At 43.4% G+C, this 14,253-nt stretch overlaps 1 protein-coding gene across 2 annotated transcripts; it reads left to right on the plus strand.

Moving 5' to 3' along the window:
• The first annotated feature begins 10,337 nt into the window (after positions 1-10,337).
• Sfr1 (SWI5 dependent homologous recombination repair protein 1) lies at positions 10,338-14,253 on the plus strand. 2 transcript variants are annotated; one of them, XM_032892168.1, is made up of 4 exons: positions 10,338-10,446; positions 11,341-11,510; positions 12,007-12,396; positions 13,536-14,253. In XM_032892168.1, the coding sequence occupies exons 1-4, from the start codon at positions 10,434-10,436 to the stop codon at positions 13,728-13,730; spliced, it is 768 nt and encodes a 255-aa protein (XP_032748059.1). In that variant the 5' UTR covers positions 10,338-10,433; the 3' UTR covers positions 13,731-14,253. The 2 variants fall into 2 exon arrangements, with proteins under 2 accessions (XP_032748059.1, XP_032748060.1); XM_032892169.1 differs by lacking the exon at positions 10,338-10,446 and adding an exon at positions 10,478-10,575.

Consider the following 14,253-nt stretch of genomic DNA (forward strand, 5'->3'; position numbering starts at 1 on the left):
TTTGAATCTCATGAGTCTGATTCCTCCGGAGTAACAGGTGAACAGTGTCTTGGACCTGAAAGACGCAGGCTTCAGCCTACCATTGGCAGAGGTCAGTCAACCCATCTTTGCTTTTAAATGGACAGACTCTGAGAGAGTTTACAGCAGGCAACCTGCATGAACCAAGTTGCCTCAGAGATTTTATAAACCTCCAATCCTGTTTGATGAGACACTAAATGCGGACCTCCTGCCTTTCTGTTAGAGGTTTCCCACAGACCATATGCTACAATATGTAAATGAGTTCCTTGTAGCCTCTTAAACTAAAATAAAGTATAAAAGGACCACCAAGGAACTGCTCCAAGAATTACAGACCTTGAAAGCCCAACTTAGTGCATCAGAAGCTACCTATCTTGACTGCCAGCTGAGGGGAGGCCAAAGGAACCTCTCCAGAATAGAATTGATGCTATCCCCCAGATCTCAATTTTAAAGATGAAGAGGCAGACGCAAGAGTTCCTAGGAGCAACAGGATATTGCGGTCTCTGAATAGCAGCTTGTAGAAATAGCAAGTCCTCTATACACCAGCACAAAGAGAGGCCCTAAGCCCCTAATCTCGACTGAGATTAAACAAAGACATTTGAAGCTCTAAAGACCCAGCTCTGACTTCAGCTCCTGCCCTCGTACTTCCTGATGTACTAAACCCGTTTGTCTATAAAACAAAAGACAAAAGGGGGTTTAACCCAAACTTTGAGGCCATGGAATTGCCTTGTGATGTACCTGTAGCCACAGGATGGCCCACCTATCTAAGACCTGAGGCAGCTACTGTTGGTCTAACACAAAACAAAAAAACAAAAAGGTTAACACTGGGTCAAGATAATATAACCACAACACTCCGTGCCCTTGAGGCCTTCCTCTGAGAAACAACAGAAGGCTGGCTGTCTAATGCCTGTGTGAATCAGTACTAGGCCCTACTCTGGACCACCCTTGAGTCAGGTTTGAGAAACCCACCACCGTCATCCATCAATCCTGCTTGATGATGACCTCTTGTCAACCTGCAGGTGCCCATCCATGATGTCCCAGATGAAAGATGAAACCAAGTGCATGGGAGCAGTCTTCTCTGGATACCCTACAGCATTATTAGGAATTATGAAGTCTCCCCACAGGTTCACTTGCTGAATGCTTGCTTTCCAAGTGGTAGAGCTACTTTGGAGGCTCTGGAAACTTGGAGGTGGGATCTAGTTAGAGGACAATCTCTGGGGCCAGATCTTTGAAGGGATATACTTGGACCCCCGTCTCTCACTTGCTCTCTGCTTCCAGTTTGACATGAGGTAAAGAATCCCTTCTGTCCTTCCCTCAGCCAATCATGATATCCTACCCAAGCACACAGAGCAAAGCAACCATGGACTGAGCCCTCTGAAACTGTGAGCAAACAAAACCAACCAAACAAATGACTACAAACCCCAAATCTTTTCTCCCTTAAGATGTCTGTTTTTAGACATTAGGAACATGTCTGGAATGACAAGGATTTCCTGATGAGAATTAGTCTGAGGCCCCAGGGTTGGGAAGATGATCTATGAAGAGTGGTCTTCAATCTATCTGAAATCTTAGCACTCTGGGGACTGAGACAAGAAGATCAATAGTTCTACACCACTGGAGAGACCACTGGCTCAGTGGTTAAGAGTGCTTATTGCTCTTGTAAAGGACCCGAGTTGGTTCCCAGCATCCATGTTGGATGGTTCACACCTGCCTGTGACTCCAGCTCTGAGAGATCTGATGCCTTTTTCGGCCTCCACAGGCTTTTGCAAACACATGGCGCATACACAAATACATATGTAAGTGAAAACATACGTATTTTTTAAAAGAAGAGTTAATGACTAGCCTAGGCTACATAATGAAGCCCTGTCTCAATGAATAACTAAGGAAGGGAGATCATGAAGGAAAATATTTCTATGCTAACACTCTCCAGGACTGGCTCTGATCAAATCTGTGTGATACACAATCTGTGAAATCCTTAATATATATTTACTTTCTACCCACAGCCACTAGTGTATCTCGTGTGGTGTTATCCTAGTCCTTGTTTCTAGGACACCTTACCCATAACCATTTCTCTGGAGGAAACTGATGGTTTCTGCAGTACCAAAACACATCCAAACTGGAGCCACGGCAGCACAGATTTGGAGAGCGACCCCATTCTGTCCAAAATCCCATGAAAGAGAGAACTAAGGGTGAGGAGTTGCATTGTGTTTGCTAATGGGAACAACCGTAATTGGCTGCAAGGTCAACTCAGAAAAAGAGCTCAGATCCTCTGATTAATTCCTTCCTCTTCCATGCTGAAGCCATCTTGTCGCTGGGAGAAAACAAGAAGGGGAAATATTGCAAACACAGCCAGTATCATTTCTATACGGCAAAACTTACACCCAACCGCAAATCTCCAAAAACTTCCCCACGGGTCTCAGACCCACAGCCCATGAGCATCTCTATTTAGAAAAGATTTGAGCAACCTCCCCTCCCCCACTGGTGACCACAACCCATCCCGCCCCCAACTCAGTGCACACAGCGAATCAACACAGACGAGGTCTAGAGCGCAAACGGAAGCGCAAAGGAGCAAGGCTTGACCACCGAACCCATTCAAACTTTTCCTATCATAAAGTGCAGCTTATCAAACGTACAAGGTGTAGTCAGGTTACACCTGGTTATGATGGCGTCACACCCCCTCCTCAAAATGCACACATGTATCTGTGGCTCCTGCTTAATGGCATTCCCATCATTAATGGCAGAATATTGATGCCCTATAAGCATTTATGTCCATTGATATGAAAAGGCCTTCAGAACATGACTTCCACAGAATTTAGTTATGTCAATGTACTCAAAATTAATAGCATTTGGTCTGCTGCTTGTATCTCAAAATCCAGTTTGAATCTGCAGAATAATTAACTTCATGGAATAAACAAGTCAGTAATCTGCTATGAAAAAAAATAAGTGTTCTAGAACCAGAGTTGCTTCATAGCAAGAAACAGTTTCTCTCTCTCTCTCTCTCTCTCTCTCTCTCTCTCTGTGTCTCTGTTTCTGTCTCTGTCTGACTGTCTCTCTCTCTGTCTCTGTCTGTCCTGTCTGTCTCTCTCTCTGTCTCTGTCTGTCTCTCCTTTCTCTCTCTGTCTCTGTCTGTCTGTTTCTCTGTCTGTCTGTCTCTCTCTCTGTCTCTCTCCTCTCTCTGTCTCTGTCTGTCTCTCTGTCTGTCTTTCTGTCTCTGTCTGTCTCTCTGTCTCTGTCTCTCTCTCTCTCTCTCTCTCTCTCTCTCTCTCTCTCTCTCTCTCTCTCTCTCTCTCTCTCTCTCTCTCTCTCTCTCTCTCTCTCTCTCTCTCTCTCTCCCTGTGCCCTCCCAGGCAGGTTTTGGCGAAAGAGTGTTTGAACAATTTCGAGGCTTCTCTTCATTTGGGGACACATGGTTCCGGAATGTGCTTGAACAATCACTGACGGAAAGGGGCTGGGTTTTCGAGGCCTGCGTTGGGAGCTGCTAACACGCCAGCACTCAATCCCAGCTTCCAGAATACTCTCCCTAATTCACCCAGTCCTTACCTGGGGTCTTTCAAACATGGGACATGCCAGGGTTTTCATTCATCCAGATCAAGCTGCCAGGTACCCATACACTCTACCTCCTGTTTGATAGTCTTGAACTTTTTTTTTCCCTCTGGAATAAATGTTCTTTTATTCGTTCTGGGAAGCTTAATTGTATCACATGGAAGGAAAAGAAATTATAAGATGGGATCTTTTATGTTGTAAAAATAGGAAGCATTTATTGCAGACAGGGTGCTGTTGATTTTTAAAATGAGTTGATCGATCCATTCTGAAAATTAGTGCCGAAAAACAATACCTGAAAAGAAACTTCCCTGTAGGGAGTTATGGAATGACACGGGGTTAGCTTGATGTCTCTTCAAAACCTGTGGCAAGTGGCCCTGAGGAAAAGATGAACCTCTGATCCTACTTTCCTCCTCTGCCTCCTCCCCTGTCTCCTCCTCTCCTCTCTCTTCTTCAAGAGAAGAGAGCACCTTGCCAAGGATTCGAATTCATTCCTTTCGGCGTAGTTTAATTACACACGCCCTATGCTAATTATTGTTGTGCTGAAGATTTGGCAACTTTACAAAAATCTCAAACGTGTGCACACAAGTTCAAAACTCCGTTTCAATGGCCCAGAGGGGCTACGAAGGCATTTCAGAGGACGCCAATCCACAGTGAGGCTGGCTTCTTTTTAACTCACGTGTAGCTTGTAATTTGTAGTTTCGTAGGGATTTGTTTAACTAATGTGTGTATGTGCTTAGCTGCCTGCTAATCTAAATCCCAAATCTATCGTCCTTAATATCTTGGGATGTTGACTGCTAAATGACAGATTAAAAGCCTGAGAGATCCAAACTTCCTCATGGTGCTACTCCTGCACTGGCCATGTAGTCGGCTGCATTTCCAACATCCAGCACTCACAGAAGGGTGTAGGTCGGGAAGTCCCAACAGAGCAAGGAGGAGATGTAGTGATGTCACTGTCCTCTCCGAGTTTGTGTGGTTGGGCATTGGGGAAGAGTTTTTTCCTTGAAGGGGCTGAAAGGGCATGTCAGGAAAGGACACTTGACTTCGAGGAAGTGGGACCACGGGGGTGCTTGAGAGGCAACGTAATAGTAGCTAGAAGGGAAGCCATTAGCAAGAAGCAGAACTAATTGGAAACTGAGTTAGAGGTTTGCATTGTTGAAGGCAAGGCATCATCTTTCTTCATGTTGTGTTAACAGAACGCAAATAGCTGGGTAAAGCCATGAGGACCAGGTAAGATCTATCCTATGCCTCTTTTCCATAAAGCTGTGAACTGAAGTTCGGGGGTTCGGGGAGCTACAACTACATTAGACATTCAACAGAGAAGACTGCCCAGTTAGAACTGGAACATGGTGTTTGGAGAGACCTGAATCTGTGTTCCCAGGAAATTGTCACTCATATCTGGATCCAAAATAAATTACTTATTATTCCCTGTGAGATGAGAACTGTTTTTGTGTAAAAAAAAATTTATCTATGGCAAAGACGTATTTTTTTTTTTTTTTTTTTTTGCTATCAAAAATTAGTGAAGTCAGGACTGGAGAGATGGCTCAGCGGTTAAGAGCATTGACTGCTCTTCCAGAGGTCCTGAGTTCAAATCCCAGCAACCACATGGTGGCTCACAACCATCTGTAACGAGATCTGATGCCCTCTTCTGGTGTGTCTGAAGACAGTGACAGTGTCATTCATATATATATATATATATATATATATATATATATATATGAATAAATAAAATCTTTAAAAAAATTAGTGAAGTTATACCAATTCTGGGCCACCAGCACCATCCTTAGGCTGTGTGTTATTTACTGATGACACCAGAAGTGCAACTGGGCTAGAAAGCTAGTTAACAACATCGCTGACAAGTTGTAGGACTTGGACACAGAGCAGGATACAGAACAGTGAGTAGACTCCAGGAAGCAGGAAGATGAATGAAGACGTGAGCCTGCCCAAGCCCCAGCTGCAAATCCTTGAGGCACAGGTCTTGTCTTATAATCATCTTTAACCACACTGAAGTTTGCGAGAGGAGAGCTCCCGTGATAATTTCACAGTCTTGAAATCCGTTTGATGTGCTGGTAAACATGTCAGTTCAGAATTCTCTCCCTGCCTCTCATTACTGTTTCAGTGCTGAGGGTAGAGGTTTTATTGGGGACATCCTTAGTTGGAAGGGAAAGCAGGAAATGGGAGGTAAGAGATCACTGTGCTTTAGATCTTACTGCCGCGTGGTTCCTACTCTTCCACACCTTGACAAGCTTTGATGATGTAGAGTACATAACAGAGATCAAATACGTGAATTTAGGTTAAGTGGACTTTTTCTTTCCTCAGCCGAATTTGGGGGCGACATTTCAGGATTTGAGGAGGAAGTGATCCTGAGCATTACCTTTATTCTCTCTTCTCATAGCCTCACACTCCTGCCACCACTGCTTTCTCAACCACACGGCCACCTCCTCCATCACCATCATCACTCAACCTGGATCTCCCTAGTCCTCTCTGAGGGAGAAGCTTGCTCGGCAACAGCAGTGAATCCCAGATACTCTGGTCTGTAATAAACTTGAACAAAAACCAGATCTGGCAAGAGGAAAAAGCAGGAACTCATTGGGTTTTTGTTTGTTATTCTGCACCTTAGAGGCTTTCCCAGGTGCCCTGTGTTGGAAAGGTTTTGTCACAGTAATAATATTGACCTTCCTCATCATGTTATCTCCTCAGTCTAGGCACCCATCCTATTTAGTGAGGCGAACATCTTACAGATGCCTAGAATTACTAAGAGGCCTTTCATCTTGTGGTTTAAAATACAATTCCTTCATGATTGGTATGTGATTGATATACCTGAAGAATAGTGATATATACACTATATATATATATATAATACTGTACTATATATATAAAATATATATATAATATTATATATATAGTACAGAGGTCACCCTATGGTATTTGATAATCTCTAAAAATAGATTGACCACACATTCTTGAATTTCCCGTGAGATCCTTAGGCAACAAAGAAAGAACAAGAAACAATACAGAGTCGATTTCTCAAAAGGAAACTTAAGAATTGACAAAGCAATAGGTACCCATCTTCCACATCATGGAGAGGTCTGTAAGATGCTGCTGGCAAGAGAAACTTAGACAAGACTGTTTGAAAGTAGTTTTCCATTTCCACACAGTAAGAAAAGGTCATAGTAAATAGTTAAGAAAACCTACTGAATTTTTAAAGAATGTTCTTTTTATTTTTTTTAAAGCTGTCTTCAGACACACCAGACGAGGGCACCAGATCCCATTACAGATGGTTATGAGCCACCATGTGGTTGCTGGGAATTGAACTCAGGACCTCTGGAAGGGCAGTCAGTGCTCTTAACCACTGAGCCATCTCTCCAGCCCCTACTGAATCTTTTTTTTTTTTTTTTTTTTTGTGCTGTACATCAACTTTACTGTGTGGATTTTATGTAATTCTTCACTTAGATGGTTTATAATCATAGTTTTGCAAGTGTTTATATCTTAAGGAAAAATTCTTTTAGATATTAGCTATGTCTTCATGAGACAACATTTTTGTCAATATAGAAAAGTCTATGAAACAAATCATGCTACGCTCATGCTAGGATTTAGAAAATGCTAAAGTTGAAAGGTTAAAAGAAAAAGAAATCTGAATATTTCGACGGTGCTTAAAAATACCTTTTTGTTGCATAGGAAGAAAGAGAGAAATGGGGAGCGGGGGAGAGGGAGAAAGACTATATACTATTGTTTTCTTGCACTTAAAAATGAACACTAAAGGGTTGGAGAGATGGCTCAGTGATTAAGAGCACTGACTGCTCTTCCAGAGGTCTTGAGTTCAAGTCCCAGCAACCACATGGTGGCTCACAATCATCTGTAATGGGATCCGATGCCCTCCTCTGGTGTGTCTGAAGACCGCTATAGTGTACTTATTTATAATAATAAATAAAATCTTTTTTTTTCTTTTTTCGGAGCTGGGGACCAAACCCAGGGCCTTGCACTTGCTAGGCAAGTGCTCTACCACTGAGCTAAATCCCCAACCCCCATAAATAAAATCTTAAGAAAAATGAACACTAAAACCAAAACCTCATAAAGACTTCTAGGCCCATGTCATCATCCATCAACAGTAATCATGGCTTGATGGAAGACACATTTTACCACTCCCTGGTGAATAATAATGGAGTCAACAGTAGCCTCGGGAATTGAAGAAACTCAAAAACACAGAGAAAGTCTGACTTCGGATGATATTAATTACTATTATTCCTGAATCCTAGGACAATTCTCCCATTGTTCTCTGTGGTAGGGTAAGAAGTCTTTGTTCTCTGGCTCTGGTACGTTTTACCTCTTGAAAACATCATACGAAAGTAAAAATGTCCTAGGTGACAAAGACTAAACTCTTTGTAGGCAAAATAGGTTTCAGGTCACTAAAGACAGGAAAATATTTGTCTAAAGTTACATGGAAACTATAATGGTTACTTTCAGTCCCTGTCCCCCAACCCCAGGGCTAATGTTCGAACCCGGGGCCTCATGAATGACAGGCAAGCATCCTAGCACAGAGCTGTGTCTCCATTTGTGCAGGGACAATTTATACACATTCCAGATCCTTTGCACTAACTTGAGTATGGTAAGCAAAACACAAACATATGGGAAGGCCATTGACACCTAAAAGCACACAGAAGAGAGAACGGCCAACGGCCACACAGGTTTTCCTGAGAGCTAGTTCACAGGTCCTTTGAAAGTCTGGCCGGTCTTCATTTAATATACCAGTTTCACATAAAAACAAGTCAGAACATCTGCAAGGGAAGATGTTGTTTTCCTCTAAGCAGTCAGTCAGCTCTAAGATGAGGCTGTAATAATAAAAGAATTTGGGAGCAGCTGATTTTAGACGTACAAAAACAACTCACCCTTACGCCTCAAGGCATCCTGAATATGCAGTGTGCACTGGGCTTCAAGTGTCAAGGCAAGTGAGCCTGCTCTTTTGTAATGAGATGAACTTATATTAAGGAAAAAATGAGAAGAAATTATTGTACAGAGTGATCTATGAATTAGTGAGTAACACTTGTATCATAAAATCACGCATTCTACTGCCCTCCTCATAATCTCAGCACTCAGGAGACAGACGCAGGAGGATCTCTGTGAATTCCAGACCAGTCTGGTCTACATAGCGAGGTCCAGAACTGCCAGGGAGGTTACACAAAGGAATCCCGTCTTGAAAAATCGTAAACAAAACAAAGCAAACTCCCTCCCCAAATCATGAATCCTGCTTTGCTGTTCTAAAGTCCATAAGGTTAATTTATATGGTTCTTAAACATTTAGGGGTGAACATTAATTTATTAATGTCCATATGTGAAGGCTCAAAGTTTTCTGGTAATTATGGCTTAAGATGTGTGGAATTTTAAATATCATAGCACTAATTTTAAAAATCCGTGCTTTTGGGAAAGGTAAGTGGTAAAAGCTTCAAGTCAATTAGGAAATGATGAATAAGCTTGAATAAAGCTGTTAAATGTTTCTTTGTTCTTTTGGTACCTAGCTACCTCTCATAAATTATCCTTTAATTTCTCTGTCTCTAGGAGGTAGATATTGTTCTCATTTATCAAACCATCAAAATGAGGTACACGTCCACATTACGTACACGCTATAGCAAAAACAAAGCAAATAAAAAACTACAATGCCAGCACTGGAATCTAGGCAACTGCAACATTTGCAGATCTAATCACCTCCAAAAGTTTCGTTAGGTTCTGTATTTATAACTGACTGCGTAGGACTCCGACCACTTCTTTCGGATTACTTTAAAGCCACCATTAGCAGATATTCGGAAAGAGATTTGTCCTCTCTCACAAACTTCCCAGTGACTCACAGGTTACTCAGCTGACTTCTCTACACCCAGTGCTCCACCCAAGCTAGTTCACTTTGCTGTTGCATAGCAACAGAACATCCCTAACACCAGAAGGCGTTGCAGCCTCTCAGGGTCTAGCAAGGGGCCTCCCAGGGGCTCCCCAGCGTCTAGCAAGGGGCCTCCTAGGGGCCTCCCAGGAGTCGAGCCAGGGTCTAGCAAGGGGCCTCCTAGGGGCACCCCGGGATCTAGTTCTCAAACTTTTGGATGCTAGACAGACCCGATCGGATCGACTGTCTCGCTTCCTGTCCTGCGCCATAATACACTTCCTTAGGTTACATTTTCTCAGATTGGACCAAAACAAGTGAAGCCAGTGGGCATAGACCAAAATAAAGGGGCGAGACTGCAAGGCAAGCTGGAGATGCTCTCTACTGCACGTGCAGAGACACCGGGATAGATTCCTATCAAGCCGGCTTCCAAACAGACCACAAAAAGCTCAGGAAGCGTTCACCAGCAGGGAGCCAAACGGGCCCCGCGGCTTCCGGCCCTGCCACGTCTGAGGAAAAGTCTCTGCTGTTGTGAAAGCGGAGACTGCCAGGGGGCGGGCGCGCGGGGGCGGTGCTCTCAGGCCCATTACCCAGAGCATGCACCCTTCTCCCTTCCCCCAAGGGAAGCTGCTTGGGAAGGCGGCTGGCACAGCATCCCTCGTAGGAAGTGGCGAGCGGAAGCGCGCCCCCCTCAGGCCGGCCCAGAGGCCTGACACTATTTTTTGCCTTGGAAGCCACCTTTAGCCTGGCGGCTTTGAGCGCGTGGCCGAGCCCTGGAGCGCGCCGGCCAGTCCTGCCAATCACGAGCCGCGCCCGCCTCCCGCCTGGTCCCGCCCCGCCCCGTGGCTGTGGCTCGTGGGCCTCCGCGCACGCGTATTCGGAATTGGACAAAGCACATCCGCCCGCTACGGTCAAGCTAGCCAATCGCACGTCTCTCCTCCGGTGGGGCTCCGCCCCCGGGGCGAGGTCAGTGTACTGCGGGCGCTACGCTGGTTGTGTACGCTGTGTCTGCTGTGAGCATGGCTGAGGAAGGTATTGAGCTTTCTCCCTGGGGCTGGTCTGCGCGTCAGGCCTGCGGGTGTCTGCATATCTGATAGAGAAGCTCTTCCCGGCGTCGCGGGGGCTCGACTTCCTGCTCTGTAGGGTAGAGGGCTTTCTGTGGTGAGGGAGATGGAGGAGAAGGGGAGGGAGAGGAGAAGGAGGGGGACTGGGCTTAGAAAAAAGAGCGCGGGAGGGAGCAGCGGGAGAGCGCTTTCTGTGGTGAGGGGGCGGGGGAGGGAGTAGAGAAGGGAGAATGAGGGGGGAGGGCTTTCTGTGGTGGGGGGGCGGGGAGGGGGGGGGGGGAGTAGAGAAGGGAGAATGAGGGGGGAGGGCTTTCTGTGGTGGGGGGGTGAGGGGAGGGGGCGGGGCGGAGGAGGGGGCGGGGCGGAGGAGGCGGGGCTTGGTGGAAAAGATAGGGAGGAGGAGGAAGGCGGAGGCCCTGACCCTAGAAAACCAAAAGGGGCCGACGCTGCTTTCTGGCACCTTGGGACTCTTTCTTCTAGGCACAAAGCTTTTAGGATTCAAGATTCGGACTGTATCGCTTTTATTTACGAAATTATAACAAAGATTAAAATTCTTGACTACGTAGAGTTAGTTCCCTTCCCCGAAATTCAAATTTTTGGAGATGTTTTGAAGGAGAAAAATGAGTGTCAATAAGATACTAGCCAGTTTATTTGTCGTGAAAGAAACAAAATTTGGTTACTCCCCATGTGGAGAAGTAAATGGAAAGAATATGAAAAGAATTAGAATAAATTACAGGTACAAATAATTGGAAGAAATTGCTGGCTTTTTTGGTGTTTAGTTCACTGAAGAAAATTTTGTTGAAAAAATTGAGGTCTGTTTTGAGATAATTAGTTTATCATTCTTGTGTCTTTTCCTTTCTAGAAGGAAATCAGGAGATCACTTCCAAGATGGAAAACCCCTCAGATTCAGCATCCACTTCACCTGACATTCCTCAGACCAGTGAGAATCCACCATCACCCCCAACCTCACCTGACAAGCCTCAGACCAGTGAAAATCCACCATCACTCCATTCGAATAGTTCAGGAAAACAAGTATGAAAATTTTGTGTTGTCCTTTAACCCCATCTGTCCTGTGTTTCAAAGTATTCCAATAGTGGCAGTTCTAAGGATACTGGAGTATGAGTTAATATATAGCCCATACCTTGCTAACTGCCAGATTTTCTTCTTGAATCAGTTCATTTCGTTTAATTTCTTATCAGGTTACTGAGATGCTCCAAACCAAGGAAACTTATATCTGTACCGTATTTCAGGGGGAAGTCTTTGGTAGCAGGTCTTCTCCTTAGTTTATAGTTCTGAGACATTTCTAGTATTGTCAGGCAAATACTAGCTGCCAATGACAGTAACCTTGCTAAAGCAAGACTAAAGGTAGCCTCTGGAACTTAGATACATTGGTGATGCTCACTTGAGGTTTGTGGAGACCAAAAGCAACCCATTGTACCTACCATAGAAGCGTACAGACTTTGTTTCGAATACATTGATGTACTTCAAGAATATATTCTTAACATTTGATGTTTTGTGTCTTTTTCAGCCTATGAGTGGGACACTTAAAGAAAGATTAAAGAAAGCAAGAGCTTCATCTCAACCTTTTTGTAGTGTGGTGAAGCGTATTAAGGTAGAGAATGAAGAAAATGATCAGACCCTTTCAGAACCAGGAGAATCTTCAAAAGAAGAAAACTGTTCAAAAGCCCAAGAAAGCCTGGAAAACAAAGACAATGAACCTGAAAAAGAGAGCTCAGAGGATAAAAATACGAGTGAATCTAAGTCACTTGATACTGGGTCATCCAGTGTCCTCCAAAAAGATTCTACTGAGAAGACTATAGGACTTTTAAAGGAAGAAAAAGCAAAACTGACTAGGCAGGTTCAAGAGAAGGAAGACCTTCTTCGGAGGTTAAAGTTAGTCAAAATGTATAGAATAAAGGTGAGAAGAATTTCAGAACCATTGAACCATTTTTACATAAATTGCTGTAAATTCAGAAATTGGAAATAAATTTTAGTCTGATAAACAAGAAGCCGAAAAACCCAGAAACCTGAGTTAGTTACACCAAGAGCTTTGACTGAATTAGAAATAACTGGTTCAGAATGAGGCAGATAAGCCCCTTCAACACGAGGTAGAACTTAAACGCTTCAAAGCTTCAGCTCTTGTTTAATGCACAGATGAAGCTTGTGGGCTCTAATTTCTAGCCAGGAGCAAGATTAGAAGTGTGAGGTGTTGGATGAAGGTGCAGTGGGAACAGAAAGGGATGTCGTTAGAACTAAAAACACACCACAGAATGCTGGGTGCTGCACTTTCAGTAATGATCGTGTATCTGATAAAATGTCAGGCATTTTATTTGAGAAAACACAGATTTTAGATTTCAGCTCACACATGTTGAGTAAAATAGAACATGGATGTTTGGAAGGAGGAGATATCGCTGCTGCTCTTACCCACAGACCACCTCATTCTATCCCCAAAATGTGGAGTAAATGACAGTAGCGTATCTTATATGTGGTTTTGAACTTTTAGGACTTTTCTAAATGTAACTGATGCTAAATGTTGAAAATGCTTTAAACTTGAATATGTTTACCTTTAAGAACAGTTTGCGGTTCACAGAAAAGTTAGGAAGGTACAACACGGCATCATAAAAGTGTAGTTACAATACAAAAAGCATATTGAGAACCTGTTTCTTCTCATATTTGTGACTTCAATCTCATTGTTAGTCTTTTCCTTGCAAATCTGTGTTGAAATCTCCCTCATGCCCACTCCTTTCATCCATGTCCTATGCCACCATCTGTGACTAGATGCTCGCAGCTTCAGGTATGGTTTGCTAGATACTTTACAAACTGCTGTCTTTTCACCTTTCATTCTTCATTGTATTCATCTTATGGAAATCCTGTAATCACCATTTCTCTACCTCTCCAGGAAATGTCTTTTTCCCTAAGGGTAAGGTTTACCCAAAGCTTGTACTGCCCTTTTGCACTACTGGCCTTTACAGTTAGACAGGGACGAGTTAATTTAGCCACTTTGGTGTAGGTTAAAATGCACGGTGTCTGATTGCTGGCTGACTTTTTCTGTTTCAGAATGACGTGACTGAGTTAGAGGATTTAATAAAGAAGTGGAGGAGGTGTGGCCAGCGGCTGCTGTGCGAGTTGCAGTCAATCATGTCCGAGGATGAGGACGAGAAGCTGACCCTCACTGAGTTGATCGACCACTATGGGATAGATGACAAATTGCTGCACTATAATAGATCTGAAGAAGAATTCACAGGGGTTTGATACTGTTTTTTTTTTTTTTTTTTTTCTTTTTCAGGCTTTTGTCCCCCTCTCTTCTTGGGGGCCTCAAAAAATGTGCTCTGTTCCTGAGCTGTACAGTTAGCCCCTTTACAGAATATCTTTGAGAATGGCAATGAAAAGAGAAATGTTTTAAAGGGAAAAAAGATCTAAGCTGTTGTGGCTTAGGCGGAGGAATGTTGAACAGTTCGGGATATTCTGACACAAAATTATAAAGCGAAGCTTAGTATTTTGGATATGTTTGCTAAAGAAAATATTTAAGTATAAAAAAATTAAAATTGTGTTTAAAACAAAGTTTGGATAATTCTAGAAACCAGGTTTAATACATTGATTTTTGGGGCAAAAGGTTTTATATTCAGTATTAAAAAGTAGTCTTGTTGAATGTCTAAACCTCACGTGACATAAATGTAACCTGACTCTCTTAAGTTTGTGGACCTATCCTCATATGCTTAACATCTGTCTGCTAACTTAGCAGCTAATTAAACTTACCTGTGTACAGTTTTCTCCA

This window comes from Rattus rattus, chromosome 2 (genome assembly GCF_011064425.1).
Source record: "Rattus rattus isolate New Zealand chromosome 2, Rrattus_CSIRO_v1, whole genome shotgun sequence".
Classification (NCBI taxonomy): domain Eukaryota; kingdom Metazoa; phylum Chordata; class Mammalia; order Rodentia; family Muridae; genus Rattus; species Rattus rattus.

Excerpts from the sequence above, each read along its gene's own strand:
- Sfr1 (XM_032892168.1), top strand. Across the intron at positions 11,511-12,006 it reads CGAATAGTTCAGGAAAACAA|CCTATGAGTGGGACACTTAA; the intron begins GTATGAAAATTT and ends TGTCTTTTTCAG. Across the intron at positions 12,397-13,535 it reads TCAAAATGTATAGAATAAAG|AATGACGTGACTGAGTTAGA; the intron begins GTGAGAAGAATT and ends TTTCTGTTTCAG.